The sequence below is a fragment of the Staurois parvus genome, unplaced genomic scaffold (genome assembly GCF_062004578.1).
Source record: "Staurois parvus isolate SC_StPar_1 unplaced genomic scaffold, SC_StPar_1.0 ptg000877l, whole genome shotgun sequence".
Lineage (NCBI taxonomy): Eukaryota > Metazoa > Chordata > Amphibia > Anura > Ranidae > Staurois > Staurois parvus.
Genome location: NW_028318673.1, coordinates 408,095 through 433,726, shown reverse-complemented (window position 1 = coordinate 433,726; position 25,632 = coordinate 408,095). Strand labels below are relative to the sequence as shown.

Here is a 25,632-nt window from a genome sequence, read left to right as displayed (position 1 = left end):
ACAACATATGTATTCATACTAAACATTTATAAATATGAAGAAAGAAATAGTATTAAAGTATAAAAGTAAATATGTATAAAAAATATATATATTCAATAGGAAACGAAATAGGCATTTTACCAAATCCATCACACAAGTATACCACGTCCACCACCACCCCTCTGTCCAAGTATACCACGTCCACCGCCACCTCTCTGTCCAAGTATACCACATCCACCGCCACCCCTCTGTCCAAGTATACCACGTCCACCACCACCCCTCTGTCCAAGTATACCACGTCCACCGCAACCCCTCTGTCCAAGTATACCACGTCCACCCCTCTCTCCAAGGATTTGCTCACCTCCAATCTAACCTGTTTCTTGATGGTTTAATCCCAGATCACCTCTACATGTTGTCTACAGTAAACAGTTAAACTTCCACTGATTACAGAATACTAATACTGTGAGTCCTGATCCTTATATTATATAACTTGTACATTACATACTCCTGACCCCTGCACTATATACTCTATGTTGTACATTACATACTCCTGACCCCTGCACTATATACTCTATGTTGTACATTACATACTCCTGACCCCTGCACTATATACTCTGTGTTGTACATTACATACTCCTGACCCCTGCACTATATACTCTGTGTTGTACATTACATACTCCTGACCCCTGCACTATATACTCTATATTGTACATTACATACTCCTGACCCCTGCACTATATACTCTGTGTTGTACATTACATACTCCTGACCCCTGCACTATATACTCTGTGTTGTACATTACATACTCCTGACCCCTGCACTATATACTCTATGTTGTACATTACATACTCCTGACTTCTGCTCTCCCCCTCCCCCCACTGCTATATATACACATAATATGGATTCTCTTTTGTTCCCCCCATTTCCTACCAGCTGGACATTTTGTATCGGATGATGTGATTGGAGCACAGACTTTTACATGGTGATAATAATGTGATAACATCCTCCAACTGTGGACCCTTAAACAGAAAGTGATAATGAGGGAGGAGTCAATACCCCAATGATGGTGGTCTTCAGGATCAGTCCAGTCTTCATCTTGGTTGTTCTCCCCCCATCCTCACTCTCTGACCTCTGGTGGGGCTCAGCCCCGCTGTTCTTCATGACTAAATCATGGACTAAATAAGGAAGTGCAGTACTTCTTGTGTTGGGAAGATGGCGATGAGTGATAGAGGGGGTGGGGACCCTCGTCCTATAATCCCCTCATCACTGTCCCTCCTATAAAAGACAGTTCTGGTTGTTTCCTCACTCTCTGACTAAGGTCCATGAATAAAGAAATGACCTGGTAGGAGATCAGAGGAGCCATTTCCTAGTTCCCTTGAGGGTGGAATTGTAAGCTCCTCAGAGACCAAGCTGCCTGATGTGGGCGGAGTCCTGGTTTGGGGGAACCAATCAGCTCCTGTCTAGTAATCCTCTTTGTCTTTGTATTTTAGTCCATGGCCGGGAAATGAGGAAAACCTCCGAGGATTGTCTCACTTTGTCTCCAGACTGGAAAGTAGAAGATGAGGACATCAAAGAGTATAATCCAGGAGAAAACCCGGCTCCCTCCAATGTCCATCCGGCACCACCCAGTGTAGATGGACCATCGGATTCCTCGTATCCTGAGGAACCTCAGACTGTGCGGGACCGGGCCGGCCTTCCAACAGGGAAGAGATTCTCCTGTACTGAGTGTGGGAAGAGGTTCAGTTCTACATACCATCTTAATAGGCATAAAAGATCTCACACGGGGGAGAAGCCGTATCCTTGTCCTGAGTGCGGGAAATGTTTTTCAGTTAAGTCCAATCTTTACATACATCAGAGATCTCACACAGGGGAAAAGCCATATTCCTGTCCTGAGTGCGGAAAATATTTTTCACAGAAGTCCAATCTTTACACACATCAGAGATCTCACACGGGGGAGAAGCCGTATTCCTGTCCTGAGTGCGGGAAATGTTTTTTGGTGAAGTCCAAATTTCAAAGTCATAAGAGACGTCATACGGGAGAGAAGCCGTATTCTTGCCCTGAGTGCGGGAAATGTTATTTAGATGAGTCCAGTATTTACAGACATCAGAGATCTCACACGGGGGAGAAGCCGTATTCCTGCCCTGAGTGTGGGAAATGTTTTTCAGTGAAGTCCCATCTTTACATACATCAGAGATCTCACACAGGGGAGAAGCCGTATTCCTGCCCTGAGTGTGGGAAATGTTTTTCAGACAAGTCCAGTCTTAACACACATCAGAGATCTCACACAGGAGAGAAGCCGTATTCCTGTCCTGAGTGTGGGAAATGTTTTTCAGTGAAGTTCCATCTTTACATACATCAGAGATCTCACACAGGGGAGAAGCCGTATTCCTGCCCTGAGTGTGGGAAATGTTTTTCAGTGAAGTCCAGTCTTAACAAACATCAGAGATCTCACACAGGGGAGAAGCCGTATTCCTGTCCTGACTGCGGGAAATGTTTTTCACAAAAGTCCCATCTTTCCAGACATCAGAGACTGCACATGAAGGAGAAGCCACTTTCCTGTCCTGAGTGAGGGAAATGTTCCTCACTGAAGTCCTGTCTTCCTGTACTTCAGGGGTCCCACACAACCCTGGAGGTGTATTAGAGCCTTGAGTGCGGGAAATGTATTCTAGATGAATGTTGCTGGACATCCCAGCTCTCATGTGGGGAAGAAGCACACCCTGATATACACCTCAGATATACTCCATGGCTGATCTTCATCATGGAAGAAACAGTTCATGAGGAGATCAGAGGTCCCCAAAGACATGGATGAAGTGTGGGACCGGGTTGGCCATTGATGGCAGGAGAAGAATAAAAATGGAGTCCTGACCTAGAGCACTGGGCTGACTCTCATTGGGGTGCAGCCTATATACTAGAGATGGTTTGCACCTACATGGATGGGGGTCTGCTGTGCTGGGGGAGGGATTTATGGGAAGGCTGGAGGAGTATATAAACTAGGATGGAGAGGGGAGAATTCAGTTATAACGGGGTAGACAGATCAGACCGGGGTCAGTACTTATTGGGGGGTAAAAAGAAAAACTAAAAATCCTCGTTTGCTGATACGGAAATCCCCTAACCAATAGCGGCCAACACCCAATGATAATACCAATCAGATCAAGAAAACAATTGAAAAAGAATGGTGCAGCGCTAACTACAAAAGTGAATAAAAATAAATGTGTAACCAAACACTCATAAAGTGCTAATAAATCAACAAACCAAAATATACATAACAATATAGTGCTAATCAGAACCGTGGTAACAACGTGGACAATACTAGTGTATGGGTCACCTTAGTGACCTAAAAATGGTGATAAACACATAATAAAATAGACTGGTGTTAAGTGTCCTTGATAGCAATCAAAAAACCTTTTATAACAAGTACTAATAAGTCCATAAAGTAACAAGTGGTGATAAAACGTGATAAAACACCAGGCAATGTGTTAAACGTGAACACTTCATGCAAGTGCCGGCACACTTTAAATCCACTGCAGCTGCAGTGCCTCCTCACCTCCTTCCTGTGACCCAAAAGGACCCAACAGGTATTCAGGATCACTCTGGATCCTTTATATCTCCGGCTAATACCTCTCCAGAAAGCCAAGGATCATAAATGGTCTCCTGTTCAGCCTCCAAATGCTTCCTCCTCTGCCTTTTATAAGGATACTCTGTAGGGTATATTACTCACAATCCCAGTGAGTGATAAAAAGATCCTCCATAGTGTAGTATTATTAATAATGCAGTCTTTATTTAAACATAGGAAGTACACTCACATGAACCTGCAGTCCCTTCCTCCTGCTATATGTGGGTATGCTGCATCCATGTGGTACTTCCTGGGTGTACTAAGATGGCGTCCTCCACCGGACGTGCGTCACTCATACCGGAAGCTGCATATCGGTGTTACCTACGCGTTACGTCACGTAGTCTCGTGACTTCCTCGGGGTATCGCCAAGTAGACACAGCTGCTCCTTTTATATTGGCATTGGCGCATATCCCGCCTCCCAAGCTGATAACAGACACGTGGCCATTTTCTAGAGGCCTAAAAATGTAGATATGGCGCATACCTGGCCTCCCAGGCTAATAATTAGCCGTGACCATTGGATGGAAGCCAAAACAGTATTATATATATATATATGTTCATAATAAACCAACCTCCATACCCAGGAAAAAGACATTAGATCCAGCTAAAAACCCCAACACAGTCAGGATCCAAAATGATCACTAAAAAAACCTTTATTATTGAAACAACTCTAAATAAATTCTACTAATATTAACTATTTAAAAAAGGGGAATAAACCAGGTGGAAATAAATGTATTCTAACATATACACTCCCCAGAAAGATGAAGTGTATATAAGAATAAAAATAAATAACTATATACGTAAAAATATAAGTATACCCATGTCGATGTAAAAAACTCTCAGAACACCTTTTGAAGACAAAAAATGATAAATAAAAAATAAGTATATAAATAAAATAAAAATGACCACATGTGTATGCAATATACCCACACATGAACATAGATTGATACCTAAATAAATAACATAATTCCATAAATACAATTACAATAAAAAATAAAATATATATGGAATATATAATAAAATGTATAAAAAATATATAGACAGCCAACGATCTAAAAACTAAAATATTTATTAAAAATCACTGATAAAACAATTGAGATCAAACTCAACATTCAACCCTCTAGGGACCATAGTTTTCATATAATAAATCCAACGTGACTCGGCTTGGCTGAGGGATCTAATTGTATTACTGCCTCTCCAGTGTCTCTTACATTTTTCTATCCCCCAGAATTTGATATTACTGGGATCCTTGTTGTGATGTGTGGTACATTGCCTAGAGACATTGTGCTTAGGGAACCCTTCCTAATGTTTTGAACGTACTCCCTGAGTCTCTTCCATAGCGCTCTTTTAGTTCTGCCAATATATTGTAATCCACATTCACATTCTAAGCAGTATACTACCCCTCTGTTGTGCATGAAATGAAGTCTTTAATGATGAACTCTTGTCCAGTAGTCTTAGCAATACAGTTCTTACGTCTGGTATTTGATCTTCTAGTGGCTATACAGGCGTAGCAATTTCTGCATGGGTAAAAACGTGACTTTATTCTGACTGGGAGGATCTAATACACTCTTAACCACCTTTGATTTCACCGTGGGTGCTTTTCTATACACAAATTTGGGAACAGCTGGTAAAACACCTCTTAAAATGGGGTCTGCCCTTAAAATACCCCAATGTTTGCTAAAAATTCTATTTTTTTGTAATGGATATTAAAATCTAAGATTATTGATAGGTTGTTCTCTGTATTCTCTTCTTTCTTATTATTTTGTAAGAATATACTTCTATCCCTATTTCCCACTTCTACTATACTCTGGGTGATCATATCCTTAGGATACCCTTTATCCACAAATCTAGATCCCAACTTCTAAATAATCACTAACTAGGGTACAGTTCCTCCTGACTCTCACAAACTGACCCTTTGGGATATTAAACAACCAAGGGGGGAAATGACAACTCCCCATTGGTATATATCCATTACGATCCACACTTTTAAAATATGTTTTAGTTAAAAATTTTCCATTTATAATTTTAATATTTAAATCTAAAAACTGTATTTCTTCCTTGCTATGTTCCCATGTAAATCTGATATTCTTATTATTTTCATTCAATTTGTTTAAAAACTTCAATAAGGTGTTTTCCTCTCCTTCCTAAATAATAATCACGTCATCTATATATCTTTTATACACTTTTAACTCCTTCGGATACTCTTGATATACCTCCGTTTCTTCCCTGTGTGCCATAAATATATTGGCTACACTTGGTGCAAAGCGGGCACCCATTGCTACGCCCCTATTTTGTTCATAGTTGGTGTGCTCATGCCAGAAGTAATTGTGACTCAAACCAAATTCAAGACATTCCAATAAAAACTTTCTTTGAGTCCAAGGCAGATGGCTGTACTTCCCGAGCCCCCATCCAACTGCCTCTATTGCATCCTCATGCCCTATGATTGTATACAAGGAAGATACGTCCGCACTTGCTAAATAAATATTTCTTCCTCCTTTGAATTCCTCCAGCACCTGAATCAGATGTTTAGTATCATGTAAATATGCTGTAGTACTTTTTACCACTGGTTGCAAAAATTCATCTATGTAATGTCCCAATCTAGCCCCCACTGACTGTATGCCGTTTACTATGGGTCTGCCCGGTGGTTTTGTGGCATTTTTATGTATCTTCGGGACCGTATATTTTCAATTTTTTCCATGAGAAAGGGCTAGAATTGGTCATGTTCCTACTCAAAAGGAAACAAAAAAAGTTGAGGAAATTAGAAGCACAAATTGGTGAAATGAAGGAAAAGATTGTACCATTTAAGGAAACAACAGAGCACCAGCGGCCTAGTACATCCTGGTCTTTCACATACCAGCACTGCAGTATCACTTGGTGATGTGGCAAGTCCCACAGGTGCAGTACAAGCTGGTGCAGTGGCTAGCACAAGTATTGTCCCACAGCCACCAAAAAGTTGCACACAGGCCTGTAGAACCCATGGTGTCCTTCCGGATGTGCTTGCAAATCCCGATTAGCAGCCCACAAATTCTGCAGCACTCGTACTTCTCCCATTCACTGCCCAACTAGGAATTCAGGTGGAAACAACAAATGTAACTACTCCTATCACGTACCTGGTGATGGAGGCCAATGGAGAGAGGGCTTCCCTTGCGGCTAAGTTCCAGACTCCCCTGAAAGTGGGACAGCAGCAGTCAGGCCCAAAGTGGCACAGGTCGCCTGTAGGAGTGCTGGTTGGTGGTCCACTCAGAAGCACAGCTGGTGCACGGAGATAGGTCTGCAGACAGGAGGCAGCTGTGCGTGGTATGCAAGCCCTTCCGGGATTTGGATGTTTACGGAATAGTCGGTTCAAGCCAAGGTCAGGTACGAGCTGGGAATCAGAGCGGACGTAGTCAGATGGGAAAGCCGAGGTCATTCACAGAGGAGTGAGAAAGAGAGTATCCGTAAGCCGAGGTCAGGTCAGGGGTAAATCAGAGTAGACAGGTCAAGGAGCAAGCTGAATTGGTAACAGGAGATCACAAGTCAGAAACACAGGAACAGGGCATGGGGAGCTAGAGATCATCCAGCAACCAGAGAAAGGGATGAGCCTCCTTATAAAGGCCATCAGGCACCAGACTGAGGCTGATGTATCCTTCTGCGGCCATGTAGAGTATTGGCAGAAATGCCAGATCTTCCAGAACTCCTTCCGTGGACAGGACCCTGACAACTCCCCTTGATTTTTGGAGCTGTTTTTCACAGAAGATCTGTATGCATTGATTGTGGATCAAAACAATTTATATGCAGAACAATTTATCACTGCCAACCCAAATTCAAACCTTGCCAGACCATTCGCATGGAAACTCAATACGGTTTCCGAATTAAAACATTTTTTGGGCCTAACCCTCAACATGGGCATTACTAAAGAAAAATGAATTGCGGTTGTATTGGTCCAGAGACTTGATTCATCATATACCGTGTTCTCTGCTGCCATGGCCAGGCATAGATATGAGAGTATAATGTGTTTTATGCATTTCAATGACAATACACTCTGTCATCCTCGGGGTGACCCTGAATTTGACCGGCTCCACAAAATTCAGCCCCTCGCAAATCACCTTAACCAAAAATTTGCAGATGTCTATACTCCCCAGCAAAACATCTGCGTTGATGAGTCCCTCATTAATTTTTCTGGCCGACTTGCATTCAAACAATCTCTCCCCAGCAAGCGTGCCAGATATGGGGTCACGATGTAGAAGACCTGTGAGAGGACACCAGGCTATACTTATAAGTTTTGGATTTATGAGGGAAATGATAGTCACGTGGAGCCCCCTGGATGCCCAGACTACATGGGGAGCAGTGGAAAGATAGTTTGGGACTCGGTGTCATCCTTTTTCCATATGGGGTACCACTTATACGTGGACAATGTTTATTCAAGCGTGCCACTATTTAGACATTTGTACAATCTTGGAATTGGGGCATATGGCACCGTGTGACCTAGTGTGTGCCCACCATTAGAAGTGGGTGGATGCAGGGCAGTATATTCCAATGGTGATCATACCACACACTTTTTCTGGCAGAGATTTCTTCTCTTTTTTCATTCAGTCCACAGACTGCATACAAAGAAAAAAAAAAGAACATAGCATATATACCCAAAAAGGACCAGCGACGTACTGGTACATCCCTAGACTTTGAATGGTTATACCAGGATGAGGCCTACAGGTGCAGGCATCATCCTGGTATCAATTTTTTCAGCCGGCGATCGGTTTTCATGTAAAAGCAATCCTAGTGGCTAATTAGCTACAGGATTACTTTTACAACTATGCCCCCCCGCTGCCTTCCACGGCCTTCTCGGGCAGTCCCGTGCCATCGGGGGAACCTGAGAATGCAGCCAGTGTTTCTGCCAGCTGACCATAGAGCTGATTGGAGACCAGAGTGGTGCCAATCATCTCTATAGTCTAAGAATTCGGAATCTACGAGCATTTCATCACTTCAGTTTCGTAGGATATAAACAGCGCCATTTGTAAATTGGGAAAGCATCTGATCACCGATCTTGGTTTGATTGGATAATGTAAGGGCAGAGGAGATATCCAGAGTCTGATAGGCCCCAGATTTCTCAAAAAATAATATATGACAATGCCCATTGAAGTTATAGGGGATATTTGCAATTTCTGTGATAGCATTAAAAGTGATAAAAAAAAAATGAAAGAGACAGTGTAAAAATAATAAAAAAAATCAAAATAACTTACAAAAAAGTATCCTCACCTCCCCCCCCCCCGCACCTGCGTTTGTGAGCGATGACCCTGTGCCAGTATGTAAACAGCGGTTGCACCATGCATGTGAGGTATCACCACGAACGTCAGATCAAGGGCAGTAATTCTAACATTAGACCTCCTCTGTAAACCTAAAATGGTAGCTTGTAAAGGTTTTTAAAGCATTGCCTATGGATATTAAAAATGTATGCAGTTTGTCACCATTGCACGGGGCATGCACAGTTTTAAAGCATGTCATGTTTGGTATCTATTTACTTGGCATACCATCATATTTTATATTTTACCAAATAATTGGACAATATATTGTGTTTTTATGCATTAAAAGTAAAAAAACTGTATTTAAAAAAAAAATTGTGTTTGAAAAATTGCTGCACGAGTACAATGTGACATAAAAAAATTCAGTACTATGTGACATCCACCATTTTATTCACTAGGGTGATGGACAAACAAACTTTTTTTACACAAAATTGTCACTTAAATAATTTATTGCTCACACATGACATGGGTATATGTGGAATTACTCCCCAAAATGTATTTTGCTACTTCTCCCGAGTATGGGGATACCACATGTGAGAGACGTTTTGGCAGTCTTCCATGGACTCAATATGCCTCTCAGCAGACAGCTTAGGGTGTCTACTTTCCGAAAAGGGGTCATTTGGGGGTGTTTGTACTATCCTGGTATTTTAGCACCTCAGGAAATGTGATGGGCAGTCAGAAAGTATAAGTTGTGTAAATTCCATTATCTATCCCATAGATTGTAGACGCTATAACTATCACACAAAGCAATCAATATACACTTATTGGGATTATTTTTAACCAAAAACATGGAGCAGAATATTTTAGTATTTTTTAATATTTTTATGACAGAAATGAGAAAATGTCATTTTTTTAAAAACCTTTTTTTGCAAAACTTTTTTCGTTTATAGCACCAAAAATAAAAATTGCATAAGTGATCAAATATCACTGAATTTCTATTTGTGTGAAAAAAAAGGACATAAATTTCATTTATTTACTGTATTGCATGACCGCGCAATTGTCCGTTAAACTAGTGCAGCGCTGTATAGCAAAGAAATGGTGTAAATTCCATTATCTATCCCATAGTTTGTAGACGCTATAACTATCACACAAACAATCAATATACACTTATTGGGATTATTTTCACTAAAAACATGAAGCAGAATGCAGGACTTAAATTTTATTTGGGTGCAGCATTGCATGACCGCGCAATTATCAGTTGAATTAGTGCAGCACCGAGTAGCAAAAAGAGGCGTGGTCATTAAGGGGGGTAAATCCTCTGGAGGGCAAGGGGTTAAACATGTCCAGCAAAAAGAAAATAAAAATCAAATTTTGTCATAAATTTTGGCCAAAATGTATTCTGCTCCGTGTCTTCGCTAAAATAAAATCCCAATCCGTGTAAATGAATCTGTTTATGTGAAAGTTATAACATCTACAAATGGCGGGATAGATACTGGAATTGTATTTTTGTTACTAGTGTGATAGATATTTTGGGCCTACAATAATTTTTACCATCATTGTGAACTTTTGTATTTCAATAGTTTTTATTAGTTTTAAGCAGTATAAAACAGAGGCGACAAAACATGCCCCCACAGGGGCTATCAATTGCACCGATAAGATAAAAAACATAATAACAAAAGAAAAACAGTGCTCTAACTTCAACAAGGCAGAAGGTACGCCCACGCAGGGGCTATCAATGGCACATAGGTTACAATGACGGTAATGAAATTCTAACTGCAATTAAAGGCAACTGTCAACTATCACCCAAAAAAACTAACAGAAATGGAAAGAAAGAAAGAGAAGAGAAATAAGAGGAGAGAAAAAGAAAAAAAAGAGAAGAGGGGGCAGAGATCCAGGAGCGCCACCATCAAACGCCAGTGCCTAACGTCAGTACATCCCCATACTAGCCAAAGGAAGCGTGGGAAAGGCATATTGCAACCATGGTTCCCATATTTTCGAGAATTTACATTGGGAGTCGTTGCATATGCTCGACATCTGCTCATTAAGCATCATATTGGTCATACGATCCCGCACCCCCTGAAAAGGGACAAACGGACTCTTCCAGGCCTGAGCAATTGTTCTGGTGGCCGACAGAAACAAATAGGACGCCAGCTTCTGCTGATGAGCAAAGAGACCCGGTATGGGGCAATGAAGCAAGGCATACCGAGCATCCCGGCGTATGGATAGATGAAACAACGTGAAAAGGAGGCCAAATACACGAGACCAAAAACGGACCAGTCTCGGGCATGACCACCAGATATGCAAGACATCGCCACGATGGCCACAACCCCGGAAACATCGATCACTACAAGCGGGATTAGCCTGGGCCAAACGAGCCGGAACCCAATACCAACGAAACAATACCTTATAGGCTGCCTCCAGCGTGGTGGTATTGAATGAGCATTTAGCTATGAGTGACCAGGCCCTATTCCAGTCCTCCGGATCCACATCCACCCCCAGGTCACGCTCCCACTGAACAACATATGAAAGAGAAGTATGCGACGGGCGTCTGTTCAAGGCTGCATAAAGAAGGGAGATAAGGCCCGGGGCACCCGGGCGCTGCTGACAAAGCTGTTCAAAGGCCGATTTCTGGTATGGAAAAGAAGAAGTGCCCCGCAGCGAGAGTAGCCAGTGCCGCAATTGAAGGTATCGAAAAAATTCCGCCGGGGGAACATCCCGGGACTCCCGAAGAAGATCCCAGGTAGGGAAGGACCGAGAAACCAAAAAGTGTCGTACCTGCGAAAACCCATGAGCCACCCACCAAGAGAACGCCCTTGGGTGATCTAAACCCGGTGGGAAAAGAGGGTTGTTAACAATTGGAAGCAAAGGCAGAAAGGGTGACATCAGGCCACTGGAATAACGTACCGAGTCCCAGATTCGTAAGCCATGGAGCAACATCGGGCTCAGCGATATAGGGCGCAGGGCAGGGGGAAGCCATAGAAGCGCCGACGGTTGGATAGGGGCACAGTTAGGTAGCTCCAGCAAGACCCAGAAAGGGACGTCAGAGGAAGCGTGCAACATAGACAGCGGGGCAATCTGGCTCGCCTGGTAATACTTAGTTACATTGGGCACCCCAAGGCCACCCTGAAGTCTATGAGCAAAGAGCGTATTTCTAGATACTCTGGGGTGCTTATTGGCCCAGATGAAACGCATAAGCTTCGCCTGAAGCAACCGAAGGAAATGAGGGGGAACCCGCACCGGGAGAGTACGAAAATAATATAACAATTTCGGCAGGACGGTCATTTTCACCGAATGAACCCGCCCTATCCAAGACAGGTGGGGAAATTGCCAGGAATGCAAAAGAGAAGATAAAGAACTAAGCAATGGGTAATAATTCGCAGCAAAGAGGGAGTCATAGGTGGGGGTCAAGCGGATGCCCAAATATTCAAGAGAGGAGGAAGCCCATTTATAAGGGAAGTAGGATTGAAGGCGTGAAACCAAATCGGAATCCAAAGTAATATTAAGAGCGACAGTCTTATCCAAGTTAATACGGAGACCCGAAATCAAAGAGAAGCGCTCAAGAACCTGTTGCAGATTAGGAAGCGTCGTCAGAGGCTTAGTAAGAGTCAAGAGGGCATCGTCTGCAAAAAGATTCAGCTTAAACTCCTGTCCCGCGTATGAAACCCCCGATATATTGCAATCGGTCCGGAGCGCTAAAGCCAGCGGCTCAAGCGCCAGTATAAAAAGCGCCGGGGACAAAGGGCAGCCCTGTCTCGTCCCTCGCCCAATAGGAAAGGGGTTCGAGAAATACCCAGCATATTTAACGGAGGCCGAAGGAGACGAATACAAGGCTTGAATCCAAGAAAGGATAGAATCCCCGAAACCCCAACGAGACAGCACAAACCGCAGATATTCCCAGGATAGAGAGTCAAAGGCTTTATATATGTCTAAGGACAGTAAGAATCCCGGGATTTTCCGCTGTTGCAGAAGATATATAAGATGGACCACCTTACGAACGTTATCACCCGCCTGCCTCCCAGGGATAAACCCCACTTGGTCCCTGTGGACCAGGCTACGCAAATAGTTATTGATGCGAGAGCTAAGAATCTTGCCCAATATCTTCAGGTCTTCATTAAGAAGAGAAATGGGCCGAAAGGCTTTCGGTTCCTGTACATCCTCGTTCGTCTTAGGAATCATGGCTATATGTGCTCTAAGTGCGTCCGGGGAGGGCAAGGAGCCCTGTCGTAACTCATTGAAATAGTCAGCCAAGAAGGGCGCCAACAGGACCGAGAATTTCTTATAATAGAGACCGGAGTAGCCATCAGGACCTGGGGCCGCGGTGGACCTCAAAGATTTGATGGCTTGGAGCACTTCCGGTACGGTAACACAGGCATTGAGGGCCACCTGTGCTGCCTCGGATAATCCCGGAAGACGAAGATCTTGAAAAAATGCCTCTGCCTGAGCCACAGGGAAGGGATCAGGCGCAGTGTAAAGGCGCGAAAGGAAGTCCGAAAATCGGGAAACAATCTGCCGAGGATTAGAAGTACATCCACCTGTGGGAAGTCGCAGTCGAATTGGTTTATGGGGTTTCCCCACGGAATTGAGCTTCCTAGCCAGCATCGGGCCCGGTTTATTAGCACAGGAATAAAATTTGTGTTTGGTCCAACGCAGAGCCCGTTCCGCCTCCGAAGAGGCAAGTAAGTCTAATTCGGTCGCCAGAGCGTCCCGAGCGCGTTTATGGGCTGCGGATGGAGACGACTTCCAGCGCGCATCCGCAGAAGCCAGGAGAGAATGAAGCTCCAAAAGTCGGCGCTCCCGCTCCCGCTTCCGGACCGCCGCCAGCTGTATAACATGACCCCGCACCGTGGCCTTATGCGCCTCCCATAGGGGCACTGCCGAGGAGACCGATCCCGAGTTTTCCGCGAAGTATGTACGTAAGAAAAATTCTATTTGTTGGCAGGTAGCCTGAGTGGTCAATAAAGAATCGTTGATGCGCCAATGAAAAGGGCGCCGTTCTGACCCAGAGAGGGCAAGGAGAAGTACCAAGGGATCGTGATCCGACCAAGGTGAGGAGGGAATAGTTATCCGCCTGACCAAGGGAAGCTGCTGAACCGGCATAAATATATGATCAATTCTACAAAAACCATCATGAGGACTGGAATAAAATGTAAATTCGCGTTCAGTCGGGTGAAGCTCCCTCCAGACGTCCGCTAGCCCCGCTGTCCGCAAAAGAGAGCGCATACGTTCCTCCAGCACCAAATCATGGGAAGGGGCCGCCCCCCGTGCACAGCGCCTATCCAACGTGGAATCCAAAGTAACATTTGAATCCCCCAAAACAAGAATGAGACCCTTGGAGTGTCGGGAAACAATGGTGCAAAGATGCGAAAAGAATTTATCCTGAAAACGATTGGGTGCGTAGTAAGAGACAAAAGTGACCTCCTGGTCCCAGAGAGTGCCCTGCAAAAGCAAATACCTGCCCGTGGGGTCCGCTATATTCCGAGCACAGACAAAGGGAAGATTGCGTTTAAAAGCTATCAGTACACCCCGACGCTTCTCAGGAGCCGAGGCCGTGTAAAAGGTGGGATAGTGAGGTGAAAGATAACGCGGAGCGGAGGACTGCGAAAACCTGGTCTCTTGTAAACATACCACGTCAATTTGTTGCGATTTAAGGTGATGAAAGACTTTAGCCCGCTTCTGAGGCGAATTGAAGCCTTGAACATTCTGCGAGTGTATTTTCAAAAGGGGCGAGGCCATGGCGATATCAACGCAACACGCTCGGCAGAAAAACCCATAAAGCAGCTAGCAATTTCCGCTTCCAATGGCGAGCGGACCGTGGCGTCCTGGAACCCTGCAGAAAACAAGAACAAAAAAAAAACCAAGGAGAAAAAAGACAAAGAAAGAAAAAAGGAAAAAGACATAAAAAGTATATACAATAGTGCAATTGTGTCACGCCAATGGTGACGCGCATCCTACAAAAGGAAGGATACCAGTTAGGGGTGGCTCTACCACCGGACACATGGCTGCAAATGAAAACATCAGAAACTAAAGCCCCCAGGGGGCAAAAGGGCAATAAGGCAACAAACATAATCGAACGGGGTCCGAAGCTATAAAACTAAGGGTCCCAGGAGCGAGGCCTCCATGATGACCTCCCATAAAAACCCAAAGAACCTTGGGGCCAACCCCCTCCCACCCAGCCGGGCCCGCCAGATCAACCTCCCACCCCGAAGCCCGAGGGAACCCTCACCCCATGCTACCAACGGAAACCAAAATACCCTCACCCAGGCCCAAGATAGGTTGCGGCAGCGGAAAGTCATAAGTCCTGAGTCCGCGAGGGGACCCCCTCCCACCCAACCAGGGAAGGAACCCAAGGGGGTAAACCAGATCAGTCCCAACCCGGAATGCTGACAAACCGGGGGAGCCCCAAGGGCCAAACTCACGGTCCCGCCAGAGAAGTCCATCGCTGAGATGACACACGGGAAGTCCAAGACACATCCTCAGCCCGGAGAAGAACAAGAAGGACTTGATCGCGAAGGGGTCTGGGGAGAGCCCTCTTCCTATCGGACGACCGCTCCCAGATGCGGCCCGGAGGAAGCGGCCGTGTCGGAGATCCTGATGAATGAGCCGGGCTCCGATCCGCAGAATCAGGCGAAAGAAGGCGCAAGGACTCCAGCAGAGAATGGGCCTCCTCCGGCGTAGCCACAGAGTGACTGCGGCCCTGGTAGGTGAAGGTGAGGCGAAACGGGAAGCCCCAGGCGTATTTAATACGGTGTTTCACCAGGACCGAAGTGAAGGGCTTCAACTGGCGGCGCTTCTGAAGAGTGGTCTGGGAGAGGTCCGCAAAGAGCTGGTAGCGATGCCCCTGGAAGCTGAGGTCAGGGTTGTTCCTAGCCGCCAAGAGGATAGTTTCCTTAGTGCGGTAATACGTAAACTTGATGATAATGTCCCTGGGGGGCCCCTCCGGTCGTCTGGGGCCCAATGCACGATGTATGCGGTCAAATTCAAGCCGGTCTATGGGGATAGCGGGTGTCAGCTCCTGGAACAGAGCAGTAGCAGTAGAAGTAAGATCTGCGACCGTTTCCGGGATACCCCTTAACCGCAGATTGCCACGGCGGGAACGGTTTTCGAAATCCTCAAGCCGTAGTAGCGTGTCCGCCAATTCTTTCTTGAGGTCGCACAGATCCTGTTCGTGATTTTCCATGACCGTGACTGCCGCGTCCATCTTATCTTCAAGGTCGTTCGTCCGATTGCCCAACTCCCGAATTTCCCGTGAAAGACGATCGGCCAGCTTGGAGGTAGCGGAGGACAACTCGGACTGCAACATGCACTTAAAGCGGCGTAGGAGCTCAGCATCCCGCAGGGATGGGATCGGAGACTGCAAGGATGGCTCTGGTGCCAGGTCCTCCCCACTGCCAGGGTCCGACCCACCCAGGGATGGTGACAGCGAGGAACCCAAAATTGCGTCTGGGGCTCTATCTGAGGTCCCCGGCGGGAGCCGCGAATCCGCGGCCGGGGTCTTGGAAGTGTCTGGCGGCCGGCCAAAAATCGAGGCCGCGGCTTCAGCCGCGATCTCCGGCGGGTAGGCCGCAAACTCCGGAGCGGCCCGCCGGGAGCTGGAGGCACGGGCGGCCGGCGTTTTTTTGCCCATCAGGGCACCAGGGAGACAGGGGGCCAGAGAGGAGACAGGGGGACCCCCCCTGGAGGGCGAAGATCGGCCGATGTGTCCGGCGGCCGAGGTGGGATTTTAAAAAGCAGCCATCCTGGTTGCTGCTCACGAGCGCCCCCCATTGTGAACTTTTGATAGAAGTCTCAGCCTCAGTTCCTGCAACTTCCCGAAACTGCACTTTCTAAGTGGACATTGACTATATGTAAGATTTCCCATGTGTTTTATCACCCCAACACCCCCCCATGAAGGTTTCCTGTAGAGGTTTATGGCAGTATGGTCACCTAGCTGATGTAAGGAATAAGCCCCGGACCCGTCATTCCTAACACCTCCTAGGGAGTATTGTCATCCATCTTCCTGCAGGAACTGAATTCAGAGGAGGTACGATCAGCGACTGTCATCCATCTTCCTGCAGGAACTGAATTCAGAGGAGGTACGATCAGCGACAGTCATCCATCTTCCTGCAGGAACTGAATTCAGAGGAGGTATGATCAGCGACTGTCATCCATCTTCCTGCGGGAACTGAATTCAGAGGAGGTACGATCAGCGATTGTCATCCATCTTCCCACGGGAACTGAATTCAGAGGAGGTATGATCAGCGACAGTCATCCATCTTCCCACGGGAACTGAATTCAGAGGAGGTATGATCAGCGACAGTCATCCATCTTCCTGCGGGAACTGAATTCAGAGGAGGTATGATCAGCGACTGTCATCCATCTTCCCGCGGGAACTGAATTCAGAGCAGGTACGATCAGCGACAGTCATCCATCTTCCCGCGGGAACTGAATTCAGAGGAGGGACGATCAGCGATTGCATCTATCCTGCGGGAACTGAATTCAGAGGAGGAATGATCAGCGATTGTCATCCATCTTCCTGCGGGAACTGAATTCAGAGGAGGTATGATCAGCGATTGTCATCCATCTTCCTGCGGGAACTGAATTCAGAGGAGGTATGATCGGCGAATGTCGTAGAAAGGATGGCGCTCTACTTCCTGCTCTCTGTGCTTTTCATCCCCCATCAACCAATCACAATGTGTCCACAATCACCAATGATCAGTGACTGTCATCCATCTTCCTGCGGGAACTGAATTCAGAGGAAGCATGATCAGCGATTGTCATCCATCTTCCTGCGGGAACTGAATTCAGAGGAGGTATGATCAGCGACTGTCATCCATCTTCCTGCGGGAACTGAATTCAGAGGAGGTACGATCAGCGATTGTCATCCATCTTCCTGCGGGAAATGAATTCAGAGGAGGTATGATCAGCGACTGTCATCCATCTTCCTGTGGGAACTGAATTCAGAGGAGGTATGCTCAGCGACAGTCATCCATCTTCCTGCGGGAACTGAATTCAGAGGCGGTACGATCAGCGATTGCCATCCATCTTCCTGCTGGAACTGAATTCAGAGGAGGTATGATCAGCGATCGTCATCCATCTTCCTGCAGGAACTGAATTTAGAGGAGGAATGATCAGCGATTGTCATCCATCTTCCTGCTGGAACTGAATTCAGAGGAGGTATGATCAGCGATCGTCATCCATCTTCCTGCGGGAACTGAATTCAGAGGAGGAATGATCAGCGATTGTCATCCATCTTCCTGGGGGAACTGAATTCAGAGGAAGCATGATCAGCGATTGTCATCCATCTTCCTGCGGGAACTGAATTCAGAGGAGGTATGATCAGCGACTGTCATCCATCTTCCTGGGGGAACTGAATTCAGAGGAGGTATGATCAGCGATTGTCATCCATCTTCCTGCGGGAACTGAATTCAGAGGAGGTATGATCAGCGACTGTCATCCATCTTCCTGCGGGAACTGAATTCAGAGGAGGTACGATCAGCGATTGTCATCCATCTTCCTGCGGGAAATGAATTCAGAGGAGGTATGATCAGCAACTGTCATCCATCTTCCTGTGGGAACTGAATTCAGAGGAGGTATGCTCAGCGACAGTCATCCATCTTCCTGCAGGAACTGAATTCAGAGGAGGTAAGCTCAGCGATTGTCATCCATCTTCCTGCGGGAACTGAATTCAGAGGAGGTATGATTAGCAATTGTCATCCATCTTCCTGCGGGAACTGAATTCAGAGGAGGTACGATCAGCGACTGTCATCCATCTTCCTGCGGGAACTGAATTCAGAGGAGGTACGATCAGCGATTGCCATCTATCATCCTGCGGGAACTGAATTCCGAGGAGGTACGATCAGCGAATGTCGTAGAAAGGATGGCACTCTACTTCCTGCTCTCTGTGCTTTCCATCCCCCATCAACCAATCACAATGTGTCCACAATCACCATGGAAATGATCAGATCAATGAAACGTTTGTCATAGACAGACCATCATGTGCCGATCATATACACAGACATTTGTATCACGGGAAACAAACAAGAAGAAACATGTATGGAGAAAGACATGGGAAAGTCCCAAAATGTGCATTCACCAATCACTCCTTCATTCCCGGTATACACACAATTCCATTGCTTCCATGTGTACACCATCAGTCACTCTTCTAGAATTGGGACATTTTATTACCACCCACCTCTTCAGTGATCCCCCACCATGAAAGTATTGTCCTCACCTCCAACTGTGGGCCTAATGAGTGCTTGGAACATTTGTCCACAAAGTATTAATAATAGACCTCCAAGTGTTTGTGAAATCTCCCACCACAAATGTACTCAGCCAATCACAGGGCAGGACTCCATTGTTATTCTTCTCCTGATATCAATGACCAACCCAGTCCCACACTTCATCCATGTCTTTGGGGACCTCTCATCTCCTTATGGACTGTTTCTTCCATGATGAAGATCAGCCATGGAGTATATCTGAGGTGTATATCTTCTCCACATGAGAGCTGGGATGTCCAGCAACATTCATCTAGAAGACATTTCCCGCACTCAAGGCACTAATACACCTCCAGGGTTGTGTGGGACCCCTGATGTACAGGAAGACAGGACTTCAGTGCGGAACATTTCCCTCACTAAGGAGTGGAAAGTAGCTTCTCCCTCGTGTGCAAACTCTGATGTTTGTAAAGATGGGACTTCTGTGAAAAACATTTCCCACACTCAGGACAGGAATACGGCTTCTCCCCTGTATGAGATCGCTGATGTGTATAAAGACTGTATTTCACTGAAAAAAATTTCCCGCACTCAGAACAGGAATACGGCTTCTCCCCTGTGTGAGATCTCTGATGTCTGTAAAGATGAAACTTTTGTGAAAAACATTTCCCGCACTCAGAACAGGAATACGGTTTCTCCCCTGTGTGAGATCTCTGATGTTTGTCAAGATCAGACTTCTCTGAAAAACATTTCCCACACTCAGGACAGGAGTACGGCTTCTCCCCTGTGTGCAATCTCTGATGAGTGTAAAGACTGGATCTATCTGAAAAAAATTTCCCACACTCAACGCAGGAATATGGTTTCTCCCCCGTGTGAGATCTCTGATGTGTGTAAAGACTAGACATGTCTGCAAAACATTTCCTGCACTCAAGACAGGAATATGGCTTTTCCCCCGTGTGAGACCTTTGATGTCTGTAAAAATGTGACTTTTCTGAAAAACATTTCCCACACTCAGGACAGAAATATGGCTTCTCTCCCGTGTGAGATCTCTGATGTCTGTAAAGACTGGACTTCACAGAAAAACATTTCCCGCACTCAGTACAGGAATACGGCTTCTCCCCCGTGTGAGATCTTTTATGCACATTAAGACCAGATTTACAATGGAAACTCTTCCCGCACTCAGGACAGGAGAATCTCTTCCCTGTTGGAGGGCCGGCCTGGTCCCGCACAGTCTGAGGTTCCTCAGGATATGAGGAATCCGATGGTCCATCTACACTGGGTGGTGCCGGATGGACATTGGAGGGAGCCGGGTTTTCTCCTGGACTATACTGTGTGATGTCCTCATCTTCTACTTTCCAGTCTGGAGACAAAGTGAGACAATCCTCGGAGGTTTTCCTCATCTCCCGGCCATGGACTAAAATACAAAAGACAAAGAGGATTACTAGACAGGAGCTGATTGGTTCCCCCAAACCAGGACTCCGCCCACATCAGGCAGCTTGGTCTCTGAGAAGCTTACAATTCCACCCTCAAGGTGTCACGGTCACCCCCTCTCCTGCTGTCCCTTCCTCCCCTCAGTTCAGGTGGTCTGCAGCAGCTCCCCCCTCGCTCTCCTTTGATCCTCCTCCCTCCATTCCCCTTGCAGCTTCCTCACATCCTGCACAAGGAGCGGTAAGCACCTCTCCTCAGTGAAGCTGCCGAGGAGTCAGGTACCCCGCTGGACCCGCATAGCACGGGCCTCCGGGGTGTCTCTGCACCCCCCCGGCAGGCGCAACGTGGGAACGAGGCTTCCCATGCTCTGCGCCTGCCAGAAACAAAGGGCGCGCTCCCTGAGCGTGGCCAGAGTGAGGGGGGCGTGCCTCGTTGCCCCGGCAACCCGACACTGGACCGGCCATTGCCAGGGCAACCAGGAAGCATCCTGCTCCGGCATAAGAGGTCCAGAGTGGGACACGGGAGGTTGTTTGTTCCCTTGCACATCACCGTGAGTAGCTTTTGGGAGGTCTGAGCTTAGGCCAGACCCCCACAGCCAGACCCTGCTGAGTACTTTGCTGATCCCTGGGGGCTAGAGGTGCCTGCTGTCTGCTGTGTACCAAAGAATACTCCTGCCTGCTATCCATTGTGTGCCAACGAGTACTCCTGCCTGCTATCCGCTGTGTGCCAACGAGTACTCCTACCTGCTATCCGCTGTGTGCCAACGAGTACTCCTGCCTTCTATCCGCTGTGTGCCAACGAGTACTCCTACCTGCTATCCGCTGTGTGCCAAAGAGTACTCCTACCTGCTATCCGCTGTGTGCCAAAGAGTACTCCTGCCTGCTATCCATTGTGTGCCAACGAGTACTCCTGCCTGCTATCCGTTGTGTGCCAACGAGTACTCCTGCCTGCTATCCATTGTGTGCCAACGAGTACTCCTGCCTGCTATCCGTTGTGTGCCAACGAGTACTCCTGCCTGCTATCTTCTGTGTGCCAATGAGTATTCCTGCCTGCTATCCATTGTGTGCCAATGAGTATTCCTGCCTGCTATCCGCTGTGTGCTAACGAGTACTCCTACCTGCTATCCGCTGTGTGCTAACGAGTACTCCTGCCTGCTATCCGCTGTGTGCTAACGAGTACTCCTGCCTGCTATTCGCTGTAGGCCAATGACTACTCCTGCCTGCTATCCGCTGCGTGCCAACGAGTACTCCTGCCTGCTATCCATTGTGTGCCAAAGAGTACTCCTGCCTGCTATCAGCTGTGTGCCAATGAGTACTCCTGCCTGCTATCAGCTGTGTGCCAACGAGTACTCCTGCCTGCTATCCGCTGTGTGCCAACGAGTACTCCTGCCTGCTATCCGCTGTGTGCCAACGAGTACTCCTGCCTGCTATCCGCTGTGTGCCAACGAGTACTCCTGCCTGCTATCCGCTGTGTGCCAACGAGTACTCCTGCCTGCTATCCGCTGTGTGCCAACGAGTACTCCTGCCTGCTATCCGCTGTGTGCCAACGAGTACTCCTGCCTGCTATCCATTGTGTGCCAATGAGTACTCCTGCCTGCTATCCACTGTGTGCCAGAGTACTCCTGCCTGCTATCCATTGTGTGCTAACGAGTACTCCTGCCTGCTATCCGCTGTGTGCCAGAGGTTACTCCTGCCTGATGTTCGCTGTGTGCCAGAGGTTACTCCTGCCTGCTATCCACTGTGTGCCAGAGGTTACTCCTGCCTGCTATCCACTGTGTGCCCGAGGTGACTGCTGCCTAAACTGTGAGTGCTCATATCCTCCTGTCTGAACTACCCCCCATGGGTCTCCCTATTTTCCCTGCCTGGACTGTCCATGAAGCCCCCTATTACCTTGCCTGGACTGGCCCCATTGAATGCCCCTATGTTCCCTGCTTGGACTGCCGTTGAATTTCCCTCTTGTCCTGTCTGGTCTGCCCCATTGAACACTCATACCTTTCCTACCTGGATTGCTCCATTGAACCTCCCTATGACCTTTGCCGGAACTGCCTGCTTGGATTAATACTTGCTCAGGCCATTGATACCCAATTGCCCTATCATGGGCCGGATTACAATTGTTTTGGGCTCCTCCCCTCTCTTCCCCTTTTGGGTACCCAGACGCTACCTTCCTATACTGACTGAGTGCCTCCCATAGTTCAATACAGCTTTGTGTGTTTATCATCCTCCGTGTGTGTTGTGTCCTGCCTACGCTTCCATCACACAAGGGAACTAGGAAATGGCTCCTCTGATCTCCTACCAGGTCATTTCTTTATTCATGGACCTTAGTCAGAGAGTGAGGAAACAACCAGAACTGTCTTTTATAGGAGGGACAGTGATGAGGGGATTATAGGACGAGGGTCCCCACCCCCTCTATCACTCATCGCCATCTTCCCAACACAAGAAGTACTGCACTTCCTTATTTAGTCCATGATTTAGTCATGAAGAACAGCGGGGCTGAGCCCCACCAGAGGTCAGAGAGTGAGGATGGGGGGAGAACAACCAAGATGAAGACTGGACTGATCCTGAAGACCACCATCATTGGGGTATTGACTCCTCCCTCATTATCACTTTCTGTTTAAGGGTCCAAAGTTGGAGGATGTTATCACATTATTATCACCATGTAAAAGTCTGTGCTCCAATCACATCATCTGATATATAATGTGCAGCTGGGAGGAAATGGGTGTAACAAAAGAGAATCCATATTATGTGTATATATAGCAGTGGGGGGAGGGGGGAGAGCAGAAGTCAGGAGTATGGAATGTACAATATAGAGTATATAGTGCAGGGGTCAGGAGTATGTAATGTACAACATAGAGTATATAGTGCAGGGGTCAGGAATATGTAATGTACAACAGAGTATATAGTGCAGGGGTCAGGAGTATGTAATGTACAACATGGAGTATATAGTGCAGGGGTCAGGAGTATGTAATGTACAACATAGAGTATATAGTGCAGGGGTCAGGAGTATGTAATGTACAACACAGAGTATATAGTGCAGGAGTCAGGAGTATGTAATGTACAACAAAGAGTATATAGTGCAGGGGTCAGGAGTATGTAATGTACAACATAGAGTATATAGTGCAGGGGTCAGGAGGATGTAATGTACAATATAAATTATACAGTATAAGGGTCAGGACTCATAATATTGGTATCCAGTAATCAGTGGAAGATTAAATGTTTACTGTAGACAAGTTGCAGAGATCCCACACCGCTGCCTCCCATCTCCTGAGACTGCACTCAGTGACTTGGGGCTGAGACACTACAGACATATCCCTCAGCTCCCAGCAAGGAACCCTGGGAGAATTGTTCTGTCAGAGATCCTACTAGACCTGGGCAAGGGGCAGGAGGCCCAAATTACATGCCCCAAGTAATGCTGATTCATGAGCATGTCTAGTAATGCTCATAAATCAACATTTTGCTGCCGGCTGAACCCCAGAACCTCCATAAATCCAGTCTAGATACATAAATTGTGTCTGCAGCACAGAGAAGGAAGATTATCCGAGAGAAATCCAGGAATACAGGATGGGGAACACAGCTCAGGAAAGTGACCAGGGGATTACAGGCTGATATCACCCAGTCCCCGCCCTACTCTGGACCAATCAGTGAGCAGTATGGGTGGAGGAATGGATTTAGTGTTCATGACCCACCTGTGCTGATCTCTGTAGGAGTGTCCTCCTCTATAAATGTCCCCGTTATTCCATCCTCCTCCATAGACTGCTGATCATCCCTCACATACGCCTCTTCTTCTGCTTTAACTTCAACTTTTATATCTATCAGATCTTCAACCTAAAACAAAATAATAATAGAAGAGCTCATCTGTAAAACATAAACTCCAATGTTGTGGCATCAAATTAAAAAAAACACTTCTATGAGTCCTTTTTCTGAATGCTCCATCCCACCAACCTTGTAATGGTGAGGGATGGTGTGACCTTCCTGTGTGGAATCCTGGGAATACAGAGGACGGGGACATCTCTCTGGTGGGTTCCTGGTATTAGGTGGCTCCATCATCTCCTTGTGTCCTTCTGAAAACTGCTCCATCACTCCATCCTCCTCTTTATTCTCTTCTTTAACATCAATATTATCATCCCCGAGGATTCCACTCTGAAAGATATAATAAAACATTCATTGTAACAAACATGCTGTGTATAAATCACAACTACCAATAATTGTCATCATCTACCTCATGATGGTGAGGGATGGTGTGACCTTCCTGTGTGGAATCCCGGGAATACAGAGGACGGGGACATCTCTCTGGTGGGTTCCTGTAGCTGGATGACTCCACCATGGTGTCCTGGTACAGATCTTTGTGTTCTTTTAGAAGCTCTGACTCTTCCATCCCCCCATCCTCATCCTCCTCCTCTTTTATCTCTTCTTTAACCTCAACTTTAGGATCTCTCAGGTTTCCACTCTGAATATATAATAAAATGCCATCAATGGTAACAATGCAGATAATGTACAGATCCTAATGATACTATCAGTGATTGTTCCTCATCTACCTGATGATGGTGAGGGATGGTGTGACCTTCCTGTGTGGAATCCCGGGAATACAGAGGACGGGGACATCTCTCTGGTGGGTTCCCATGACTGGATCCATCTGTAGGAAACACACACACTGACTGAATCCATTGTTTCTATGTGTTTATCAGATGATGGGGGATCTAGGTGGATCCTCCGTACTGCTCTCTCCTTTACAATAAAGTCTCCTCTTACCCGGTGATGTGAGGGGCGGCTGATTGTCCATCATGACGTCCTTGTAGAGATCCTTGTGTCCTTCTAAATACTCCCACTCCTCCATGGAGAAATAGACAGTGACACCCTGACACCTTATAGGAACCTGACACACACAATGATACAGTCACCATCCAGACACATCCCTTGTCTGTTACTGGAGAATGTCCCAGAATTCCCGGCACCGCTCACCTCTCCTGTCAGCAGCTCAGTGATCTCTCTGGTGACTTCTAGAATCTTCTTCTTTCTCTCTTCTATCAGGGAGGGAGGTGGAGGCAATGTGATGTCATATGATCTCCAGACTTCACAGGAGGAAAACTCTACATCTGAACACAAATAGTCACATCAAATGATATTCCCAGAATCCTCCTCACCTCTCCATTCAGGTCTCCATTTTATTAAAGCCCCACTTCAGGCTGAGGTATAATTCCCCCCCACAGGACCCCCAC

General features: G+C 46.6%; 1 protein-coding gene across 1 annotated transcript in view; it reads left to right on the top strand.

Annotated features, from left to right (window-relative positions):
• The first annotated feature begins 1,426 nt into the window (after positions 1 to 1,426).
• Positions 1,427 to 25,632, top strand: part of LOC149443079 (uncharacterized) — a 38,497-nt gene continuing 14,291 nt past the window's right edge. Inside the window, exons 1-2 of the mRNA XM_089655933.1 lie at positions 1,427 to 2,545; positions 6,291 to 6,420. Of these exons, the coding sequence (XP_089512059.1) occupies positions 1,484 to 2,545; positions 6,291 to 6,420 (1,192 nt within the window). The 5' untranslated portion in view covers positions 1,427 to 1,483. The remainder of the gene's footprint in view (positions 2,546 to 6,290; positions 6,421 to 25,632) is intronic.